The sequence below is a fragment of the Oenanthe melanoleuca genome, chromosome 10 (genome assembly GCF_029582105.1).
Source record: "Oenanthe melanoleuca isolate GR-GAL-2019-014 chromosome 10, OMel1.0, whole genome shotgun sequence".
NCBI lineage: Eukaryota > Metazoa > Chordata > Aves > Passeriformes > Muscicapidae > Oenanthe > Oenanthe melanoleuca.
In genome coordinates, this window is record NC_079344.1 from 11,755,322 (window position 1) to 11,778,464 (window position 23,143).

The 23,143-nt window shown below is 46.7% G+C and overlaps 1 protein-coding gene across 1 annotated transcript in view; it reads left to right on the forward strand.

Moving 5' to 3' along the window:
* The window catches only part of SLCO3A1 (solute carrier organic anion transporter family member 3A1), a 136,271-nt gene that overhangs the window by 98,550 nt on the left and 14,578 nt on the right, over positions 1-23,143 (forward strand). Inside the window, exons 3-8 of the mRNA XM_056499868.1 lie at positions 891-989; positions 5,082-5,333; positions 14,308-14,472; positions 16,305-16,503; positions 17,339-17,477; positions 21,630-21,805. Of these exons, the coding sequence (XP_056355843.1) occupies positions 891-989; positions 5,082-5,333; positions 14,308-14,472; positions 16,305-16,503; positions 17,339-17,477; positions 21,630-21,805 (1,030 nt within the window). The remainder of the gene's footprint in view (positions 1-890; positions 990-5,081; positions 5,334-14,307; positions 14,473-16,304; positions 16,504-17,338; positions 17,478-21,629; positions 21,806-23,143) is intronic.

Here is a 23,143-nt window from a genome sequence, read left to right on the forward strand (position 1 = left end):
AGAAAGCCATTTACAAGGGTCCTTGGGGGACTTCTTGTTGTTTTTTCCCAAATAATGTTGTTATCTCAAATGTGAAAGTACGTAATGTGTCCTTATTGTCTAATTTACAAATGTTTTGTGTTATCTTTGCTGCTTCTTTTTCTGGATTATCCTTGTGTCCTCCCGCCTTTCTGCCCTGGATAATTGAGAGCTGGCGCTGTGCCTGTAGCATTCCTGTTTCAGGGCCAAAATGGGAGAGAAAATAAATGCTTCTAAATACTGTATTGAAACAAATAAGTAATTTACTCGTAATAGCTCTTCTCCTGCCATTCCACTGGCAATTTCATGCAGGTTTTGCAGAAAGAGCAAGCAGTTGTGAGAGGCTGGAAGAGCCACACAGCGTGAAAATTAGGTGTCTGATGGGGAGAAGGGCTTCACAGATTTGGAAAATGCTCCTACTTCTGTAAAGGGACTTTATCCAGTAGTCTGTGACAGCACTTGCTTAAAATCTTTGCTGTCCCTAATGTCTGAAAATTCTGTCTACCAGGACTTTAGCTGGAGGTGGCAAAGACAAGTTGCCTGTAGAAGGCAGGTCAGCTTTACCTGGTGCTGTTGAGTAAGACATCTTTTAGAGCAGCCAGCCGACCAAAACACAGCATATGTCCACACTGTCTTCTCAGCTCAATAGAAATCCTTCAGCATTATCACACCTCCATCTGTTCATTTTCCTGAAGAGATATGGAAAAGCAAAACACATTTAAGGTGCTCTTTTGCCTGGAGCACTCAACACAGAGACTGTCCCTATCTATTTGGCATCACTAAGGTAATACCATCTTACAGCAGACAAGCAGAACAACTGCAATGAATAACCAGAGCCTGGTACTAATCTTCTCTTTTCTCTCTCCTTGTAGGGATCCTGTTTACGATGCTGGTATTTGGACCAGCCTGTGGATTTATCTTGGGCTCCTTCTGTACCAAAATCTATGTGGATGCTGTCTTCATTGACACAAGTAAGGAGAACTGGGTTTGGTTTCAAAAGAAATAAGCTAAATTTTTATCATCAGGACAAAAATGCTGATGCTCACAAGCAGGAAACTGTCATTCTATCTTCAGTGCCTCTTGCATGTATGAGTGTAACTTTTAGAAGAGTTTTAAAAGGCTTTCAAAAGGTTTCAACTATGTTCTCATAAATAACAGATTTGTAATGGTTAAAATTTCTTCCTTTCTGTGCTTTCTGCTATGAGATGGGTTTCATCCCAGGTCTTCAAGGACGCCTTGAAGTAGGACTGTGGCATTGTCATGCTGGGGGAGCTGTGTCCAGAGCACGGGGTGAAATCTGGGGTGTGTGGGAGCCATCCAGGTTCTGGTGGAGGCACACCAGCACCTTCACCACGACCTTGCTTGGATGGGCAGCATCAGTCCCACGGAGTTCTTGCCTTTCTCCAAAGCTTTAAATAATTATTGCTCACCTTGACTTCACTCGGGTTAAAGCAGATTGTTTGCCAGCTGTCTTTTTGTTCATTTAGACTAAATTCTGCTTTTATTGTTGCCTGCACTGTGTGTTCTCAGCCATGAGAGGGCAACATGTACCAGGCTGTTCTCTGCTGCTCCCCAGCCCTCTGGCTGCACACAGCTAACCTGATTCTTTCCCCTCAGTTGTTCAGGTGCTTTTTCCACAGTTCTCAGCTCCACTGGGTCCCACAGACCCTTATGCAGGGTGTGTTTCAGCCCTTGGATGTTGCAGATGCGTTGTCACAGAATGCATTTGGGTGGAGTTGAACCTCGCAGGATTCAGAACAGAATTGTGCAGATCTGCTAAAGTGTTACTGCCTTTTTTTGATCTCACAAGCACATGACAGCTGAAGAAATGTAAATAATATCAAATGAGAAAGAAGTATCTTTTGGGCTGGCTGAGACATTTGGCTGCAGTTTGGTCAAAACACCACCTGGCCCCTTTTCATTCCTTGGCTTTACCAAAGCCTTGTTTGGCAGAGAAGCTGTTTGAAACCTGTTAGATATTTGACCATTTAGTATAATTTACACTAAAATATGAATGTAGGGAAGAAAATATTTTATCTCCCAGTAGGTGAAGCTGTGGAACTCCTCACCATAAGGTGCTAAAAATCTCCAAATGGATTTTAAAGCAATTGGACAAGTTTATATATGAAAAAAATGAACATGACACCAAATCCTGCTTAGAAAGCCCCCTAGCCACAAGAATAATATATGCTGATTTTATTCTTGTAGGCTTTCTGGGCAGCTGCAGCTGCTTACCATCAAAGGCAAGACGCTGACCTAGCTAAAAAGTTAATTTGGTGTCTTCTGGCCATTTTTAACATAAGACATTGCTCAGTATTTACAGCTCAAAAAGCCCCAGACAAATACTGAGCCACAGAGAGCTGTAGAATGTTACTGCTGAGGAGGCTGGAAGGGCTGTGGCTCAGGCACTTTACAGGGAGGGTGCAGTGCTCCCAGGTCCAGCTGCCTTTGGCCACGGTCAGTCGCTGGCATGCAAAAGCTGGGGCACACATGGCCTGTGTTTATTTTTGTATGGGAAAGAGTTTGCACTTTGCAGCTGGCTCTGCCCTGCAGCTCGAGGCAGCACAAGGAGAGCAAGCTCCAGTGGGTTGAGCCCTGTCCTGCTGCCTGTTTTGGGCAGGGCGTGCTGCTGCACTGCCCACCACCCAGCTGCTATTTTAGGAAGGGACCATGAAGAAGACTCTGATCTGCCTGACTCTTCATACTGTTGTGTTCCCAAGAATCTGAAAAAAATGCTCTTCAGGCAGGAGGAAATGACAGCAGAAGAATCCAGTCCCTCCACAACACTATTTTTCAAACTTTATCTGTATTTGAGAGCTACGTGCTATTTTCCCTAAGGAGAAAAGAGTTTCCTTCTGTCTCTGCTTGAGAGACAGCTTGATTGCCTCACTTGAGACAGATTTTTCAGAGTGGCAGTAACCAGACAGTCACCATGAACAGAGGATCTTGTTATTCCAGCCATGTGGACCAGGTCTCCCCCAGGAATCAGCTCCAGCACTGGGCACCCCTGTGGCTGTGGCAGCAACATGAAAACAGCTTTTCCTCTCCTGCTGTTTATTTGTATTTCCCCACACTGATTCCAGACCCTTCTTAGGCCTTACCTCTGCTGAGTGATGGCCTACAGGATACTCTAGCCTTTTATTTTGTTTTCCTTCCTTTTCTGATTATATCTGTACTTTCCTGAGCCCATTTGATGCTGTGGGTGGGTTTCTTTTCCAATATTTAGGACCGTTTCTCCCTCCACACAGTCAGAGGTGCCCCTAAAGCCCAAATGCCAGTCTCTCTTTTGCTGAAAAGGGCTGTGAATTCAGAGCAGAGGGAGCATTGAGCTCCTGGGAGAACAGGGTGGTGAGCAGGTCTGTGCCAGACAGTGTGTCAGGTGAGTGGGGTGCACTGGGACAGGGATGCCCAAATCCTCAGTGCCAGGGCAGGGACACTGGTACACAGCAGCTTCCCAGAACTGGCAGAGCCAAAAACACTTGGGAGAAGCTCTGATTACAGGGTGTGGCAGAAGCTGGGTGTACCATTTAGATAGAGGAGGTGATGGGAGCTGTCCTAAGGATCTCTTGGATATGGAGGACACTGTGCACTGGGGGCTCACACTCTACAGCTGTGGGGTGCACTGGGGGCTCCCACCTCGTGTCTTGTGCCACTCACCACCCATCAAAGGCCAATAACCTCCCAACAACCTGAAACACTAATCTTAGGACATTAGGATTTTAGTTACCTTGCTGAAAATAATTAAAAGTTAGAAGGGAGTAGTTATCTGAAACTTAAATAATTGATTGTCTGTCATTTTATGTTTGCTCAGCTGTGCTTACAATGGGAAAAGACAAAACTAGAGAGCAGATCCAAAGGAATGTGGACAATGCAACCAGAAACCTATTCTTTGGAAAACTAGACTATCCCCAGGAATCATTTGTATTGTCATTGACAGAAAAGGTCAAGAGTTTAGAGTGAGGAAGACTCACCTTACTTCCTCCTTTTAAGACCCCTCCCCATGAAAACGACCCCAGACTTAATTTAAGAAGTCAATCAATGCTTAATAGCTATTCAAGCTAATTACCATAGGAAGTGGGGCATGGGAGGGGCTGTTATTGTGAATATGTATTTGTTTGAAGCTTTGTCAATAAATAGACTTTGTGATCAACTGTGATTTTGCAGTATTAGAGGATTACCTCTAATGAATAAACACACACTTTCTAACTTTAAACTGTTAGAGAGTCTTTTTGTCCATCACAGCTGAGTGTTGGTATTAGACCAATACTCTTATTTTGGTAAATCAAACCACCTTGCTGTCACTGCCTTTGGGGTCTCTTTATGCCTGAGATCCCTCTCAGCAGGACATTTGGTGGTTTAGAGTCCGTGTTCTTCCCAGCCCGAGAGCCAAACAAAAGGCAGATGCTGTTTTCTGAGGTTTCCAGGGTTGTTTATTCTTTCTTATCTAAGGAATTTTTTCTCCAAGTTACAGAGGTCTATCTAGCACGCTGGTCAAGGCACACACTGCTCTGCCAGAGGGCAGGTCTTATCTTTTATATTATAAATTACGTACTTAATATTTACAATTACTTTCCAATACATGACCCTTACATTGCCCTGTCCAGTTTTCCCTCTCACCAATCCAAAAGTGCCATTCTGGCTCAGAAAATGGATGACAAGAAGAAGAAGAGACATCCCATGTCCAAAATCCTCCATCTTAGCTCTAAAATTCTTATTATAAACAATACTGTAAATTCACTTTTCTACCTCTGGATGTGTTTAAGAAAAGGCTGGACATGGTGCTATAGTCTAGACTCTGAGTTGAGGTGTTAGGACATAGGTTGGACTCGATGATCTTAGAAGTCTCTTCCAACCTCATTATTCTGTGATTCTGTGATAATCTAATTTACACTCTGCTTATTTTTTGTGACTTGTAAGGCCTTTGAGCCGCCTGCCCGGGGGGTCTGGAGGCACCCAGGGAATCCAGGGGAGCACCTGGCCTCCCACACCTGGCAGTGGGCTCGTCCACCCCGCTGCCTTCCCCTCCCCACGGGCGGCTCTGACTGTGTCTGCTCTCCCCGCAGGTAAGCTGGACATAACCCCGGACGACCCTCGCTGGATCGGGGCCTGGTGGGGAGGCTTCCTGCTCTGCGGTGCCTTACTCTTCTTCTCGTCGCTGCCCATGTTCGGCTTCCCGCAGGCGCTGCCGCCGCGGCCGGAGCGCGCCGGGGAGAGCGAGCAGGCCATGCTGCCTGAGCGCCCCAAGCCCAGCAACGGCGTGCTGCGGCACCCCCTGGATGGGGACAGCACCTCCTCCTGCTTCCAGCAGCTCAGAGGTGAGACTCCCCGTGCTGGGGCCCAGCTCGTCCTGCGGCCTGCCGCAGCCTGCGGGGTCTCCTTAGAGCTGAGACCGCCCCAGGAGCGCGTAAAGGGGTCTGGAATGTGGGTTTCTTCCTTTGGAGACACTGGAGGAGGCTGTTCTCAGAGGTTTCAAGGGTGTTTATTGTTTCTTAAAAGTTCTTTGTCCAGCTAACAGCGATCTGTTCAGACAGACATCCAGGGCGCAATCTGCCTGGCAGAGGCAGGTCTTATCTTTTATACTCTAAATTACATACCTAATATTTACAATTAATTTCCAATACACTGCTATTTTGTTACACTTTGTCCCCATCCAATCAAGGGATGCCAGGGTGGCACTCCAACATGGATGGCATGAAGAAGAAGGAGGAAGAAGCATACCACGCCCCAAATCCTCCATCTTAGCTAAAACTCTCAAATATAAACATTTCTAAAAATCTATCTTTTCTACATTTTAACAGTCTAATTTATATTTTACTTATTTTTGTGGCTTGTATTTCTTCCCTCAATGTTGATAGATTTTTCCAGGGGCACAAATCCAGCCCATGAGACATCTGGGTCTCATTGCAGGGTCTTTGACCCCCTCAGGGGGGTCTCAAGGTCTCCAGGGAAGCCAGGAGAACACCCTGGACTCCCACCCTGTCCCACCAGAAGTCACCCAAGAAATCAGTAACCTGATGTTCCAGCTTCTCGTTAATTATCTCTGGCGTTGTCCAGGTCCAAAAGAGAGACATTGGTTTCTTTGTGACTTGAAAGCATTGGGTTTTTCTTTTAAGCTTCAGAAATGCATGATAGTCCTAAGGAGTTGCTAAAAAAATGAAGGGGAGCACAGCTGCCAGAGCAGTTTGACAACTTCTTTTTAGTGTACTGTTCTGCTCCCTTCTGCCTCTCAAAATAGAGAGAAGCCAGCAAGGGCACTTAAATCAGGAGCTCCCAACACCTGAGTTTCAGCTTAGTGCATCCCAGATACAAAGCAATGAGTGCTGGGCATCACCACAGCTCTTAAACTGAAATGGGAAGAGGGAGACACCAGCCCAGAATAGCAGCAAAATGGCAGGACAGAGCATGATTTGTAGCAAATTAGAGAGAAAGCCTCACGTCATGTCCTGCAGTGATGAAAATGGAGGTGTCTTTAATTAAAGTCAGCTGAGGATCCAACATTTCATGATGGGTGTGAGCAGATATCCTTTCTCTAGGCTGTACTGGAAAATCCTTCATCTGAGAGGGTGTTTCTGTAGCACTGGTGGCTGCTTCCCACTCCCTGTTGCTGTGGTAGAGCGGGTTTCATTACTGCCTGATGCATTTAGATAAATGAGGACAAAATCACTTACTCCCTGTGCAGTCACCTTAATTGGGAGTTGAATGAAATGCAGGTGGGAAGGGAAAAGAGACTTTGGGGAAAAAAATGTTGTCTAAATAGATAAAAATGCCTTGAATAGTAGATGTGGTTTTTCATTAAGGGGAGGTCAAAGATGTGAAATTTAGACTTGATGAGGAAATTCAGAGGAAAGGAAAATGGAAAAATTTTTTTAAACTCAGTCAGTAAAATGAATTTCTCTATCCTTTCATCCTTGTTGCAAGGATTTTCTCTTGAATAGCTTTTCCCATTGTATGTCCATATGGATAGTTCTGTGGCTGTTGTTGTGCACACATCACAGTGTCTGCTTCTGGCCACTGAGCTTTTGGAGTGGGCACTGGAAAAGTTTGCAGGTTTTCATATAGAAAAATGAAAGAATGTGATGTATCCCTGCTGCATGGAGGGGCAGCAGTTCAGCCTGAGGATGGTGCTGAGCATCTTGCACACAGGGAGGCCATGGGGGGTTCACTGAGCATCTGTTGCTCATTGAAGTAGAGAAATTAAACTGCCACATCCATATGCTTCAAGTATTGATTACATCAGGAGGCACCACAGGCCTCCACGTTAGCCCTGTCACTGCAGGACCCCATTTCGGATCAGTCAGTATTCCAGGAGCCTCTTTGCAGATGGACTTTGAAATACAATTTACGTCACATCTCATAAGACAAGGAATGACCTTTTTAGTTATTCCTTTGAGGCTGTCACATGCAACACGGTGTTGGTAGCTGACATCTCCTTTCAAGTCCCTTGCCACTGTTGTCACAGTCAGAAAGTGGGAACAGTCAGAAGTGAGGCAAACCTCATCATTCCTGATGAGCAGTGTTACAGGTGATGGTTTCATCTTCCTGTGGGCATACATTGCTTTGGTAGCAGCTGGAATATCTGTATGCATTAATCTGTGTCAGTCCCTGGTCTCCTTAATCCATTTGTTGATTCTCCTTTGGAGAAAGTTAAGACTGTTTAGGCTTTTTCCTGGGATAAAAAAGCTCTTAATTATATACAGAGGTTAAAAATATGGATGTGCATGCATAGTCATGTCTTCTGTCCTTATATGACCTTGGATTTTGCACAAATTTGTGAAGCTGAACAGAATCCATGGAATCATAAAATGGCATGAGTTGGAACTGACCTTAAAGATCATCTAGCTCCAACCCCCTGCCATGACAGGGACACCTTTCACTAGACCAGCTTGTTCAGAGCTCCATCCATTCTAGCCCTGAACACTTCCAGGGATGGGACAACCACAGCTTTTCTGGGCTGCAGCAGAGGATTTGTCTGTGCAGGGGGCTGGGACTGGAGGTGGGCTTTGTATGGCCATAACTGTGACTCATTTTTAGTAAGTGTTGTCTCTGCAGCTTGTTCCTGCTGTAAGTCCATGTCTGCATGGAGGTGTGGGTTGTCTATCTCTTGTGCAGGTGTGGGGGGAAGAGCTGATCCTCTGGATTGCTTATGCAAACATCCTCTGTATCAACAGCATGTCCTTAGAGGATGAACTGCATCTCCTTTTTGGCAACTGAAGGAGCTTCATTATTTTTTCTTACATTTTTTTCCAAGCCTTGCAGTGACTGCCACAAGAGAAAGGACATGGTAGGGCAGTGTCAGCTGGGGACATGCTCTGAGCTGGGTCATGGCTGTCAGCTAGAGACAGGGCATGGCTGGCACGTGGGAGGATGCTCCAGACACCACCAGATCTGCTGAAAGTCAGTGAGATGGAGGGCTGGCTGAGATTCCTTGGCTTTCTCTAGCCTTAGCACGCAAAAAAGCCAGGATTAATATAAAAGGAACATGCTCAAAGTATTGATCTTTTACATCTCTGTCAAAGTCTAAGCAGGAGGGAGGGCCCAGCTTTTGGGAAGCCCTGGCATCTCTTCCTGTGGGGTATTTTCATGCCAGGAAAGAAGCAGTCTTAAGAGGAGCTCTAAACTTGAAATGGAAGTGGTGCCTTTGAACAGCACGAGGTGAAGAGGCAATCAAAGGCACTGGAGGCAGCAGGGGCTCTGCACAGGGGCATGGCAGCTCAGGCAGGAAAGCTTTGGGACAGTCCTGGGAGCTGCTTCCAGGGGCTAAACTGGCACGTGAATGCTGCACCACTTTGCCTGATTAGTATTTCAGTTCAGCAAAGCAGATCCATTTGGGAGCACAGAGAAGTGAAGGATTAACAGCAGTGGAAGTCTGAATAAATGCTGCCATTGCTCTTTGCTCCTGCCTGGCAGGGTTGTTCCAGCCCTGTGCTCTCCCTGTGATCTGTGAGAGCACTTCAGGCATGGGCTGGGTAGTCCCTGCTCTTCTTGGGGGCACAGCTTTGCTTTCCTACCTCTGCACTGCCTTGGGGACCCCTCTGCTCCTCGGGGCCAGGGAAGATGCTCGGCTGTGTCAGCTCAAGTCTGTGCAGCATCTGCCCTCTCACTCGCTGCCTCTGACACACCACCTGCTCTGGAAAGAGTTCATTAAAACCCTTCTCTTTTTTCCACACAGAAATGTCACATGTATTGAATTGAGCGGCCAGTTCTGATGAAATTTGATTTCAGAATGCTTCCTGGGCGTGATCTTTAACACCCCTCTGAAACATTCTGCCCTAAATGCATTCTGTTTTGCAATGATTTAAACCAGAAATTCGTTACGTTCTGCCGCTCTGTCTAGCAAGAGAGATTAAAACCCTAAAAGGATTGAAATTGATATGGAATCCTCCAGGTTTGGAAAGAGAAGCTCATTCACAAGGAATTAAAAGAAAACTCGCTGTGGAATTGAATGAATTTTAGAACTGCAAATTCCCTAGATTTGGAAACATTTTGGTTTCTTTCCAGGTTAATTTTCAAGAGTGTAGGAGAGCTGGGACATACAGCTGACAGCTGCCTTGTCTTCTCTTCCTGCTCGGTGTGCCAATCTGCTGAGTACTTGGGGAGGGAGCCACTCTCAGTCTGGGATTTCTCTCCCAAAAAGTGCTCTCTGGAGCACTAGTGCCAGGCTAAAAGCTCCCAGCTGTGCAGGGAGGGCCTGGACCGTGGGGAGCCTGTAATCCTCCGTGGGAGTTCATAGGATTGGGCAGGATTAAAGGCTAACAAGAGTAGTTTTTAACTCCTGACTTCTCATCACTGATTGTGACAACCTTTTGGCGAGGGCTCCAGCTAGATCTTCATTCACAGCTGCACTGGTGAGGTTTTGGCCCAGATTTAGACTTTAATGCTTTTTTGGATTTGGATCTTGTCCCCCTGCAAACACCTTGCTGAGAAATCCAATTTTTAGGTGAGAAGGTGGTGATCACAAAAGGCATCAGGTCCCGTCAGTCTTTTGAGTTTTCCTGTTTCATGAGGGTACAGATATTGTTGTCAGGTTTTTCTTGGCTGTTTCCAAGTCAGCATCTTCTTGTCAGAACCATTAAAAAATTCAGAAAGGCCTTCAGCCTGCACACATCAGGGCCAAAGCTGAGCAGCAGCTGAAGGCACACAGAGCCTGTCTCCAAAAAATGCTTTTCCATGACTTCTGTGTCACAGGTGAGGAGGTTTATGTTCTCCTCTCAAGTAGAGCAAAGGTGGTTGCTGCAGGGAAGATGATGGACTAGAAGGACTTGCTTTCCATGCTTGAGTATGTTACTGCTGTGTCAAGCTTCCATCTTTTCAGGAAAGCTTTTTTATTTATGTGTCATCCTTTCTCCTCATATCCTTTATGATAGTTTTGCCAAGGCTTCATGGAACTTCAGCATACTAAACTCACCTGAGATATCTTCAGCACCTCTTGCCTTACTCCATATTCTCTTTTACAGGAGCTACATCTTTCCAGAATGTGTTTTATTCTTGCTGCCTGTGCTGTTTTCTTCATCCCTTTTTCCTCAAGCCAGGTGGAGATTTTGCCTTTTGTTTTCTCTTCAGACCTGAGGCTTGCTGCAGACACAGGTAGTAGAAAGTCGTATTTTGGTTCAGTACTACATTTTGCCTTTCCCTCACCACACTGTCCTAGGTGGACTGGGCTGTAAACCTCCCTCTAATTTATTACTTAGCTTTCTGTGTTCTTCATCTTTACTGCAAATTGAAAACATGTCTCTGTAGGGTGCTCCAACCAGAAACAGGGGCCTTGGTGATTGTAATGTTCCAAACAATTCATTTCAAGCACCAACGTGATGATTATAGTTTGTCGTTTCTGGAGAGTAGTTAAACCTCGTGTAATGAGGTTGCCAATTATCCCCGGTGCTCCCCGATGTGCAGTGACAAATCAGAGCTACTTGGTGTACATAAGTGTGTGCATTTGTCAGGCCCCTGGCTGTCACCCACAGAGCCCCACGGAGGGAGGCAGGGAGGGGGTTCTGATTCTTGCTGCAGTGTGGAAAGGTGGGAAGTCAGGGCTTGGTGAGGGGTGTGGGAGAGCTTCGAGACACCCACCCAGCTCCTCCCAGCCTGTGGATGGTCCTGTGGCCAGCACTGCCCATGGATGAAGAGTTGGGATTAAAGTGCTTCAGCAGTGAGAGGAGGTGTTGTGTTGTCAGTTTGCCAGGGCAGTGGGATTTGTTTTTGTGCCGCCGTTTCTGGAGCGCGTCGGGCGCATCAGGATGAGGATGGGGAATGGGCTCATCCTTCTGGGAGGGGGAGCTGAGTCTGTCTGTGCCCTGTGATGCAGCTTGAGCACTCTCCAAGTAGATTTTTGAGACTCTTTGGACTCCAAAAGACTTTCTCCACTTTGCACATGGGCTTCAGTTGAGATTTACAGCTGCAAAGGGCTGCTGCAAAGTGTTCAGGCAACCTTTGGGCTTGTAAGGTGCAGAGTAACATTTCCCATGACTTCTGCTGAGTTGGCTGCAGTGGAGAAGCACCATCCATAGCTGTTGTGTTCCCCAGGGCTTCACTGTCCCCCATCAGGCATTTCTATTCCCACTCCATACCCAGCACCATATGCTAGGCAGCTGAAAGCCTGTTGCTCTAGTCCATGGAGAGATTTTTAAACTTCACTGCTGACTTTTTACCTTTTTCCCAGAGGTATTTCACCCCAAGAACTGAGACAGATAAGGCAGCAGCCGGTGTCAAATGATTGATCTTAACAAATGGCAGTAGCAAGATGAAAGGATATTCAATTCTATAGGGAACCTCCTGTCATTTCCCTTAGAAGATGAAAGAGAATGAGCTGGCCCTGGCTGAGGAGATGCTTGAGACACTGCTTGAGTTGTGTGTGCACTCTGCACTGGGTTTTGTGTCGCCTGCCTGTGGTACAGAGTCCTGTTGTAGTAGACAGTGATCAAACATGCAGCAGAGGACAGGATCTGTCCCAGAAAACTCACAGGAAAGAGTGGCAATGATTGTGGAATCACAGAATCACAGAAAGACTGGGGTCAGAAGGGACCTTAAAGATCATCTTTTTGCAGACACCTCTCCATGGACAGGGACACCTTCCACTAGACCAGGTTGTTCAAAGCCCTGTTCAGCCTGGTCTTGAACACTTCCAGGGGCATCCACTGCTGGTGGGGCTGGGCAACCTGTTCCAGTGTCTCACACCCTCACAGTAAAGAATTTCTTCCTTATATCCAATGTAATCCCTCCCTCTTTCAGCTTAAAGCCACTACTCGTCCTGTCACTACACACCCTTGTCAAAAATCCCTCTCCAGCTCTCCTGTAGCCCATTTAGGAGATGAAGTGCTGTGACTTGGAGCCTGCACTGCCAGACAAGGCACTCATTAGGGGTTCCTCTCTTGTGTGAGATGCTGCAATAACTCTGCAAATTTTTTGTTGTCCACCCCAAGCACAGAAGATGGATTTTGACCTTGGTAGTGCGTGATGGTTGGGTGCCAACTTCAGAAATAAATGTCCATGATCTTTAACTCCCTCCTGCAAAAGGCAGGCTGTCATCACTATTGTTGGGTGGATGAAGTCAGAGCTAGACCTTAGTGTCTTTGGATTTAAATTGGCACAAAGCTACATCTCAAGGAATCCATTAATCTTGAGCAAGCTGAACTCTCGAGGCACAACAGTCATTAATACCTTAAATATGGCTTTTCAAGCTCAGTACTGCCAAGTCCACCTTTGCATTTTCTATAGTTTTCCTGGCAAGAAGGGGAAATTCTGTAGGTGGCCACCAAAGAACTGAAGGAAGCAGCAGGTGGTTTCTGAAATTTATCCGTGTCTGAATTCCCCCATCCCCATTCCTCCCACACAGTATTTTTTTCCTCTTTTTTCTTTTTCCACCACCACTGCTAAAAATTGCTATGCCTCTTGCACCTTAATTATGTTCAGTAAATCTTCAGGAAGCAGGAATTTTATACAGCTTGGAAAAACGTTTCTGATCTAAAGAGATCAGAAACTGTGGAGTGGCCTCTTCCATAAAGATTAAATCAGATCTAATTATTACCCCTTTTTCCACTGTCCCCGAGAAAGAACCAAGGGCACCCAAGCAAAGCCTTGACAAACAGCTGTGCATTCTCTGCTGTGGCCAGTGCAAAAAAATCCCTGAGGGAGAACATAAGCCAGCACCAGAGAAACATCATCTGCCAGCCCTTGGTACACCACAGGAAATGTGGGGGATGGATTTTCAAAATGCAAATAGGGGTCCATTGAGGCTTCACTACACTACATCAAGGTAATTTTCAAACTTAATGATTTTCACATTTAATTCAGGGAGAAATTAGTCATCAGGTATTGAGACAAAGCAAGGCTCTCTTCTGTGCTGGGATGCTCTCCTCTTCAAGCTGTGTTATCTCAACAATAATTAAAACGTTCACTGGAGTAGAAAACGTGAGATCTGATTCATTAGCCAGATTTCCCTTTGTAGGGTAACTCATATTTGCTTATGGGAAACTGAGATGGGCTTGGAGGAGAGAGGACTCTGGACACTGATGATTTGGGAGGGGAGAGCCAAGGGATCATGAAACCAGAGGCACATGTGTGTGTGCCACACAGTGAACAGCTCAGCACATCCTCTTCCACCCTCTTAAGGATGGGAGGGTCTACATGGAAGGTGTGGGGTGGCTGGAGAAGCTTTATGTTGTGGGAACACACAGACTGGCAAGCCTGTCCCAGGCAGGGGAGCCCTTGTGCCGTGGGTATCCATGGGCCAGGCTAAGCCAGGGAGATTCAGCTTGCTGAAAACACCCACATGAGCTGCAAGAAGGTTAACCTCAGTGAGTGAGCCAGTTTGGAACAGGGAAATGAAGCAAATCTGGATGGCAGGAGAAAGAAAAGCCAGATGTGAGCTGGGTTAGTTTGTGTCTGAAGGCTTGCAGGAATTTATGCTGATGGTACCCCTTGGCTGGCTCATCTTTGTTCTTGGGGAGCAGGTACAGAAAGGAGAAGGGGAAGAAAGAGCACACCAGATTTTAATTGACTTCCCTGTGGGGGAAACAAAAAGCAATATTGGATATTTTTCCCATTCTTCCAATTTTCAAAATCATCTGTAAGAGTAAACAATCATAGATTATTTCTTTTTGCACCCTCTTGGTTCTGGAGTCTTTAGGTGTCACTGTTTGGGTGTTTTCACTTTGTTCTTGTGTTCCCACCTTTCAAGCAGCTTGTCTGTGCAGAGCAGGAAATCGCTCCTGATGTGAAGTTTACCCTTAAGAGAAGAAAGCACCTCAAGTAAAGTCTACACCAAAACCCCTCTCCCTTTGTGCTCTGCTGCAGTGATCCCCAAAGTGACCAAGCACCTGCTGTCCAACCCCGTGTTCACCTGCATCATCCTGGCAGCCTGCATGGAGATCGCGGTGGTGGCCGGCTTCGCTGCCTTCCTGGGCAAGTACCTGGAGCAGCAGTTCAACCTCACCACCTCCTCTGCCAACCAGCTCCTGGGTGAGTAGCTGGGACACCACACCTCCAGCACACACAGGTGCTGAAAAGCATTCAGCTGCTGCCAGCCTCGCTGGTTAGGCTGCCCAAAAAGTGACTTTTCTGACATGTGGAAATGTGTCAGTGGGTGAGAGGGCTGGGCTTCAGCTGTGCCATGGCTGCAGGGCTCAGAGCAGACCTGCAGCATCCTGTCTGCTCGAGTGTGCTCTCCACTTGTTTGCAGCAGAAATGGCCCATCTGATTGCCTGAGACTCTCCAAGTGAGAGTGTGGCCCATTGAACTGCTGATCTCATGGCTCTGGTGCCCCACAGCTCTGCAGCCCATCTCAGTCTGGGTTAGGAAGCCCTTTTTCTCCTGTTATTAGGAAGCCCTTTTTCTCCTGTTAGTTACTGCTTTCCCCTTGGCCTGGAAATGACAAGGTTGCAATGAGCAGTTCAGGTACCTGAGTTAGTGCAGCTTGGTTGTCTTTCAAATGTCCCTTCTCTCTGACCATTGCATGCTGCTGTGATTTCACGTTCTGCATTTCTCAGTGTTCATTTGTTCCCTGTCAGGACACTGATGGCAGAATATTCATTTATTTTCTGCTGCTGCTCATCCCAGGCAGGCCCAGCCATTTGTTTATGACAGCCCTTCTCTCAGCAGCACCCAATTAAGATATCTGCAAGTTGATCTTGGATGATCTGTGACCCCAGCTCGCCAGATGGGCAGCTGGCAGTGATCTGTCAAAAACTGGGACATGCAAAAAGGGGTGGATCTTCATATCATAACAAGGAGTTTGCAAGCTGCTCTTCTGACAGTTCTTTATTTCCCTATTAATACTCATTGATATCTGCTGTTTTTGGCCTGATTTTCCAAAAGAAACAATCCCCTGCAGTCAGCCTTGCCTCCCCCAGCAACCCAGGAATTTGCTAGTAAATTTTAATACAATTTGACAGAAGGCCAGAGGCCTCAAAGTTGTTAGGCTGTTCCATCTTTCCTGAAAATTAAAGGCTTGGCAAAGGAAAGGAACTTCACTGTTGACCCAGTGGGAGTAGGGGAAAAGCTGTTTGGTGGGAGCTGGCTGGGCAGTCAGCATGTGAGTACAGCTGGGTGGCCAGCAAAGAGGGGATCACCCATGAGCCAGAACAGAGCACATCCTGCTCCTGCCTGACAGTGGGAAAGGAGGCTTGGATATCTCTGTGTTTCTCACAGCAACTTGTTTAAACAAAGTTCTAATCAGATTTCTCACGTGGCGTTTAAGGGAGTCTAGAAATGTCAGAACTGGGATTCTCTTCTAAGCACAGCTCAGGCAGGTGAGATCTGGAGTGTAACTGGCAGGAAAGAGATAGAAGTGATCCCAAACAAGCATAGTGTGGTAATTTCTGTCTGTGCTGGAAAGGGAGTCATTTCTGGCAGTGATTTTGCATTTCACAGTAAAAGAAAACTCTTTTAGGGAGATTTCATATTTTCAGGTGCTGCTCCTGCCTAATCTCTGAAGATCAGATTTCTGTGAGTCACACCAGCAGGACTCATCCAAAGCCTGCAAACACCTCAGAAAATTCTTTTTTTTTGCTGCTGCTTAGGTCAGGCTGGGCCAAGCTCAGCAAGTCTGGCATCCCCTCCAGCATGGATGAGAACTGGCAGAAGATCCTGGCTCCTCCATGCAAGGCAGCATGCCTGTTTGCATCTGTTTGTTTTTTGGGCAGCCCCAGCTTGGTGCTCCTCCAGCAGCTGGGCATTGCAAGGTTTCTCATGCCAGTGCACAGACCTGGCTGCTGGAGAGTTCAGCCCTGTCACATTGTGTAGCTCACTGGGCCTTGCTCGTGCCTCTTGCTAACTGGTTTTTCCTCTTGCAGGGATGACAGCAATCCCATGTGCATGTCTGGGCATATTCCTGGGTGGCCTGTTGGTGAAGAAGCTGAGCCTGTCTGCCCTGGGAGCCATCAGGATGGCCATGCTGGTGAACCTGGTGTCCACAGCTTGCTACGTGTCCTTCCTGTTCCTGGGGTGTGACACAGGACCTGTGGCAGGGGTTACTGTTCCCTATGGAAACAAGTGAGTCCACAGAGAGTTTCAGGGAGCTTCACCAACATAAATCCATGTTAGTGTCCTCAACAGGCAGTGCTGGCCTTCAGACAGCCATAGAGCAAGCACAGAGAAGGCAGTGTTGTATGGACTCTTGGTCTGGGATGTTTCCATGCCACTCATCAATGAGAGAGCTGAGTACCTAAAATATGAAATTCAGTCAAACTGAATCAAAAGGTGCCAGTCCTGTTGTATTGGGTCTGGTTTGTCCTGGCATGTTCTGCTTTGTACATTGACTTAAGTGCCTGAGGGGAATTTGTAGAACCAGGTGTTAGATGCCTGGAAATACAGATATGGTGAAGAAAGAGAGTGTTTGTGGCTGCAGGCCCATTTTAATGTGAGAAGTGAGGCCCATGTAACCCTGTTATGTCCTGCACTCACAGGACTTGGAGACAGTTATTTGGTATTTTCTTCCTGAGTGCTCCAGTATGCAGTGGCAACTCTTTAGATGACAAAATCAGCCTGTCAGCTCCTTACAGTGTTGCAGAAAAACACAGAGCAATCTCCACAGCAATTCTTTCTGTTTCCTTGAGGCTTCTTGTTGAGGTTGCAGGGCAGCCCAAGCCTTGCATTAGATTCTCTTTAGCAGGGAGATAGTGGCCATGGCATTTCAGTCTCCAAGGAGAGGCTGTAGCCTGAATTTCTTAGAGCTGGAACACAGCTAGCCTTGCAAAAAAGCCTCCACTGCTTTTTTGTAATGTGTTTGCCTTATCTGTCCCCCTCAAAAGCACCTTTGGAGGCAACAATTGGAAAAGCTGGCTTATATCACATTGTCCATTAATTTCTTTCTCTCTTTGTCTTACAGCTCAACTCCAACCTCATCTCTGGACCCATATTCCCCCTGCAATAACAACTGTGAATGCCAAACTGATTCCTTCACTCCAGTGTGTGGGGCAGACGGGGTCACATACTTATCTGCCTGCTTTGCTGGCTGCAGCAGCACGGTGAGTGAGCCTTCCTGGGGACTCTCACCTGCAGGAACAGTTCTGGGAGCTCAGTGATTGAGGTTCCTGTGTGTCTGGTAGCAGCAGTGGCTGCACCCCCAAAAGCTGACCAAAAGGTCGCCCACAGAGCAGGATGGGATCTCACAACCTCCTGCCCTGGTCTTCTCCTCAGGAATGCGATGGGAGATCTGCACAGGTGTCCAGTGGCAGGACACATCCTCTGCAGGAGATTCCTAGCCCAGAAGGAGCCAGCTGAGGAACCAGCTTCTCTTTTATCCTGCTGCTCCTCATCTCACCTCTTCTCCATCTGCCCATGTGTGCCCTGCCCAGCCCTTTTAGTCTTTTTCCTCTTGCTCCTTCCCTGAATCTGGTTCCTAGACAGCTGTGAGCAGATCCTGGTTTTATTCACCCTTGTTTAAGATTTCCTTTAACTGCTCTTGCTTCTCTCTCTTTCCTTGCTTTTCTCTGAGGCAGCAGCAAGAGCAGTTGTCAGGGGAGCAGAGATTCCATCCAAAGATACTCTGCATTTTTCGGTGCTCTCTAAGAGGTTTTTTTTCCTTAGAAAACTCTTAAAGACCAAACGATCTCTATATAGATGTGGGGAATTTTTAACAGTATCTTAAAAGCCAGCTTTTTCATTTTTTGCTGCTGAAATGTTAATGTCTTCTGGGTTATGCTGAAAATGAGTGCCTGCTGCTCCTGTGGGTGGGGACTGGTGGGATTCCTGCATCCTTGCTCGCTGCCTGGGCTGTGTGGAGTCTGGGAGGTCAGCCTGGTCACAGGGGCTGTTTGTGCCTACAGGGACATCAGTGCTCACCACATGCAATTATCCCTCCATGGCTTCATCCTTCCTCCTTGAGGAGATACCAAACCTCCCTTCCTGCCCCACAGACAAAGCACATGTGAGTGCTGCTGAGCAGGCACTGCTGGCAGTGCAGCCTCCCCACCCAGATCACCTGTGAGCTTGTCCTGCTTAAACATCTCCTCCATTCCCTCTCCAGCCTCAGAGATGCAGGCATCCCTTTGAAACACCACAGTTTTGAGCTTTCAGCAGCCCTACAAGGATCTACATTAATGTGTGACACGTGAAGTTGTTACCTCCTGCTCTCTTCTTCCTCCTCCTCCCAGTAATTCAACCCCTGAGATGGCAGCAGGATGATTTTCACAGGAAACCAGCTTGTTTCAGGCACACAGAATTGTGTCTCACCAAGCCTTCAGCAAGTGTACAGCTGGTATTGGTCTGTGGCTGGAGCATGGGAGTGATCTCCTTGCAGTGCAGGGCAAAGCCCTGGCTCCTCTGGAAGGAGTGTGGTAATGAAAATTCAGCTCTGCCCCTTCAGTCTGCAGCTGCCTGACCTTGTGCTCTGCAAGAGCAAACCTCTCAGCAAAAAACTCACTCTGCCTCATGCTCTCTTTTACTTATTCTTTCTTATTTTGCCTTTTTGTTGTCATCCTTGGGGTTCTTCTCATCTCTTTGTTTTGTGGGGGTTTTTTGCAGTAACATTTTGAACACAAATGGGTGAAGCAGTAGCATCCGCTGGAAAGGGCATTATCAAGAATTATGGACCAGTTTGGCCATGCAATGGCCTTGAGGCAAAGCCAAATTGCCAAACCAAGTTTTAAACCCATAATCCAGGTAATGACCTGTCTGGAGGGTCTTGTGAATGTTACGTGCTTGTGATGAGCCAAGGGTTGCTTTTTACTGGGACATAAAATTCTCTGAATGCTTTATTTAACTTTACTACATTTTACGTTTCTGACTGCTTCTCTTCACTTTTCCTCTGTGAACAATTTCTAAAAGCAGTGTGTAGCTCAGATATTTTTTTTCTTTTTCATTCCTTCTCTCTAACTGAGCTGATTCCAGAGGTGTACTTGTCCAAAAAGCCACAGGAGTATCAGTGCTGGTAGACAGAGCTCTGGCACCCCAAGAACTTTTCTTTCAAGCCATTCCTGGGAGTGACCCTTGCATACCAGATGTTTTTTTGTTTGATGCCATTGAGTCTCTCAGCATTTTGGCTGGAGACACATGAATTCCAGGCTGGAGTTACTGTGCTGGCACCTCACAGCTTTGCATTGAAGTACCAGTCAGAGCCATGGCTTAAAAAATGAGTAATTAAAACAGTGGGTAATTTGCATGGATAATCACACCACAGTCAGGTTGCTGTTAAAGGTGTAAACTCTGCATCTGTGTAGCCTCACAGGCACACATAAATCTGGGTGTGCAGAAGGTTCTGATAACAAGTGGTTGAATGCAGTGGGGTTGCAGACAAGGGATCTATAGAAGTTTGGCACAGGTAGCAAAAAATTGCCTCTCCACAGGACAAAGTTATAACTCCATCTTTGATGTTCCGTTGTTTGATGTCTGTGAGTTGCATACTGTGTCAGTAATAAAAGATCAAAGATCTCCCAGGTAAGGATGAGGTGCAGTGCTAAGCAAGCTGAGGCAGTTGGTGCAAACCACTCACACTGCTTTGAGCCAGCACCTTGAAGCAAAGTGGTGGGAAAAGCAGATTGAGGGACAAATTTTCAGGCAGGGAAGGTAAGATCTGCCTTGTGCTTTGTAAAAAAATCACACCAGTGTGAGGACAGTCTGCCCCACCACTGCCTGAAACAGGTGCTTTCTGTCCCTTGATGAGAGCCCATGGGAAATAAACACCCAATTCTGCATGTTTGCTGTGATGGGAATTTTGTCCAAGGTTTAGTCAGTGCAGGTATATACTTTTCCAGACTTACATGGGTTTTGATCCCCAGGGCCTTGCCCAGGCTGATGGCTAGCAATGCACTGCAGTAAGAGCCAGGAACTACCAATTCCTGTTGTCTGTGGAAATACCAGCTCAGTGGTGCTAATTGTTACCATTCTGGAGCCTTCAGGTGTCAGCTTCTAACTCACAGCACAGGAATTTGTTATGTTAATTATTGCTTGCCAGCAGAAAGGCACCTGCATGTCTGCTCCAGCTCTCCTGGAGTTCTGCACCACAGTCTCTCTTGCCCTTTGTGCACTCAGTTGGAAAAAAATGATATGACTCCTGTGCAGAAGAAAGAGATTGGTGTCAGAAAGGTTGGAGTAGTATCCCTGCTGATCTTTGGGGGAAGTGAACCAGAAAGTGTGCTTTCATATGGTCCTAAGGGGACCCCTTTTCCAGAAAAGCAAAGGAATTTCTGCTTGCACATGGTAGAGAGGAAGGGGAGGAGATTCAGCTGCTTTTAAATATGTTCTATTTTATGACGTTACTCCTCATACAAACATGTGACCTGCAAACCCAGCGGGCTTGTGAAGACAAGCCATGAATCATTAATGACTGTTTCTTTCTGTGTTCATTAAGGGATTTCTTGGTAGTATTGTGTGCCTTAATTGCACCGACATCCCCACTCAGAAATTCAGGAGGGAGAGTTGGAAAAATAAGGAAAAAAAGAGTAAATCCTTAAATCTGTGACTGGCAAACAAAGATGCTTTTCACATCCTGTGCTTGCTGGAGAGATCAAAGCAAAATGCAGTCATTCCACCCTCCTTCTGATCACATATTGATAAAGTTTATCTTGCTTGACTTGAGCTTTTAGCTCAACACAAATCCCTCTGAACCAGATGTCATTTATTAGCCCTGGAGTGCACTTGAGTCTGCAGTGTCTGTGCTGTGGTAGTTCAGCTCTGGGTGAGCTGCAGCACCCATCATGGGTGGCTCCTTCCCAGGGTTTGAGGTGCTGGAGGCTGGCCCCAAACCTGCAGCCAAGAGCAGGGCTGCAGATTTACCTGCATTTTATGTGCTTCAGTTTAATTGCAACAGCCAAGAGGATGGAGGTAAATAAGAAAGTAATTAGAACCGTAATGGGGGGATTTTCCTTGTCACAGAGACACAGATTGTTTCTTTATTCTCCTCCAAAGAGGTAGGACTGGGTAATAATTTTGTCACGGTGACATTTATGGGAGAGACTTGAAAGGAGCAGAAGAAAAGAAACAAGCCAAGGGACAGCTTTCCCTTGCTGGCAACATGAGTCAGCCCTGACGCTCCTGAAATTCCTTCCAAACCCCCCTCCAAGAAGCACTTAGGAGTTATTTAATTGACCATTAGAGGATTAGGAGTTGCTGCTGACAAGCCCTGTTACAGGTGGGGATCACAGCTCCCCCTCCTCCTGACTCCTTGTGTTTCTCTGCAGAACCTCAGTGGCTGCTCGTGCCTCACCTCGGTCCCTGCCGAAAACGCCACCGTGGTTCCTGGCAAATGCCCCAGCCCTGGGTGTGAAGAGGCCTTCCTGACATTCCTGTGTGTGATGTGTGTCTGCAGCATGATCGGGGCCATGGCACAGACACCCTCAGTCATCATCCTCATCAGGTGGGCTTAGTCACCATCCTCACCAGGGGGGGATTTATTCACTGTCCTCATCAGGTAGGGCTGCTCCTCACATGGGGTCAGGGCAGGAGGGACCCTAGGGCACAGTGGGGAGCTGAGGGTCCCACACAGCTCCTGGCCTCTGCCTTTTGCACAGAACTCACCAGACTTGTGACTTCCAGCTGAACCTCCATTCAAGCCATTTTCTCCCTAAGCCACTTCTTTTCACTTGGTAGTGCCTGGTTTATCCATGGCATGGCCCCAGTTCTGGCTGGAGCTGCCAGAGAGAGAAAGGAACTGCTTGAGCTCTCCTTTGGTAAAGTGAGGGAGTGAGGGAGAACTGGGCCCCCAAATGGACAAGATTCCTGCAGGGATGTTGCAGGGAATGGTGGCAGGGCTTGTTCTTCTGGGGATAATATGGAAATAAAGATGTGCAGTTTCCAATCCACGTAGTAAGGAAGCTACAGCTGCATCAGAAGAGGGGCAGAATTGTCACCCCATGTTCTCAGCACATAATGGCTTAGAGAGAGGTTTAGGGTCACCTTTTGAGATAGTCTGGAGACTGCAGAAACCACAGAAAAATGAAAAGCTGAATACCTCCCTGACTGGAGTTTATCTTCTCTCACCCTGGACCAAGTCCAGGAACTTGGAAGTCTGAAGGACATGTCTGAGTTAAACCAATGTGAATAGGTGGGCAAAAGTAGCTTATTCAAATAACTGACCTTGTGTTATTTCCAGACATGTGGAACACTTCACCTTATGATATACATATATATATCTAAGCCCACATTTATCCAGAATTACTTAGCTGTCCAAGCTGTCACTTACTGAGAATAATAACCAGAGGCATAAATAGCAGATCCATTCTGCTGCCTGGAAAATTCCAATAAAATTCAATCAATAAGGTCTGTATTTGAAGCACACTCTTGAGTGGATTTTGGACAGAACAGCTCTGTGAGGGCATGTCTCCCTGCAGGATACAAAATGAGATATTCCACTTACTAGTTCATTTCTCTCTTTGCATCTCCGGTAGCTAAAGGGAAATCAAATTCCTCATGATAAATATTGTGACAAAAGCAATTTGAAGTTTGAAGAGTTCTTTGTTCAAGGAAGCTGCCAGCACCTATAGGATCCTGCATGGAGACATCTTTGTGTTGCCTTCAAATGAGATAAGCCCAGCACCAGCCAGGAAGAAGAATACCAGGGAATAAAAAAAGCAAAGGGAAGATTAAACATACTCAGTTCAGAGCTCTAGGAAATAAACAATTCACACATCCAGATTTGTAACTTCACTCAGAATCACTGATAGCTACCAAATGTACAGCAGAGAGCTCTGAGCCA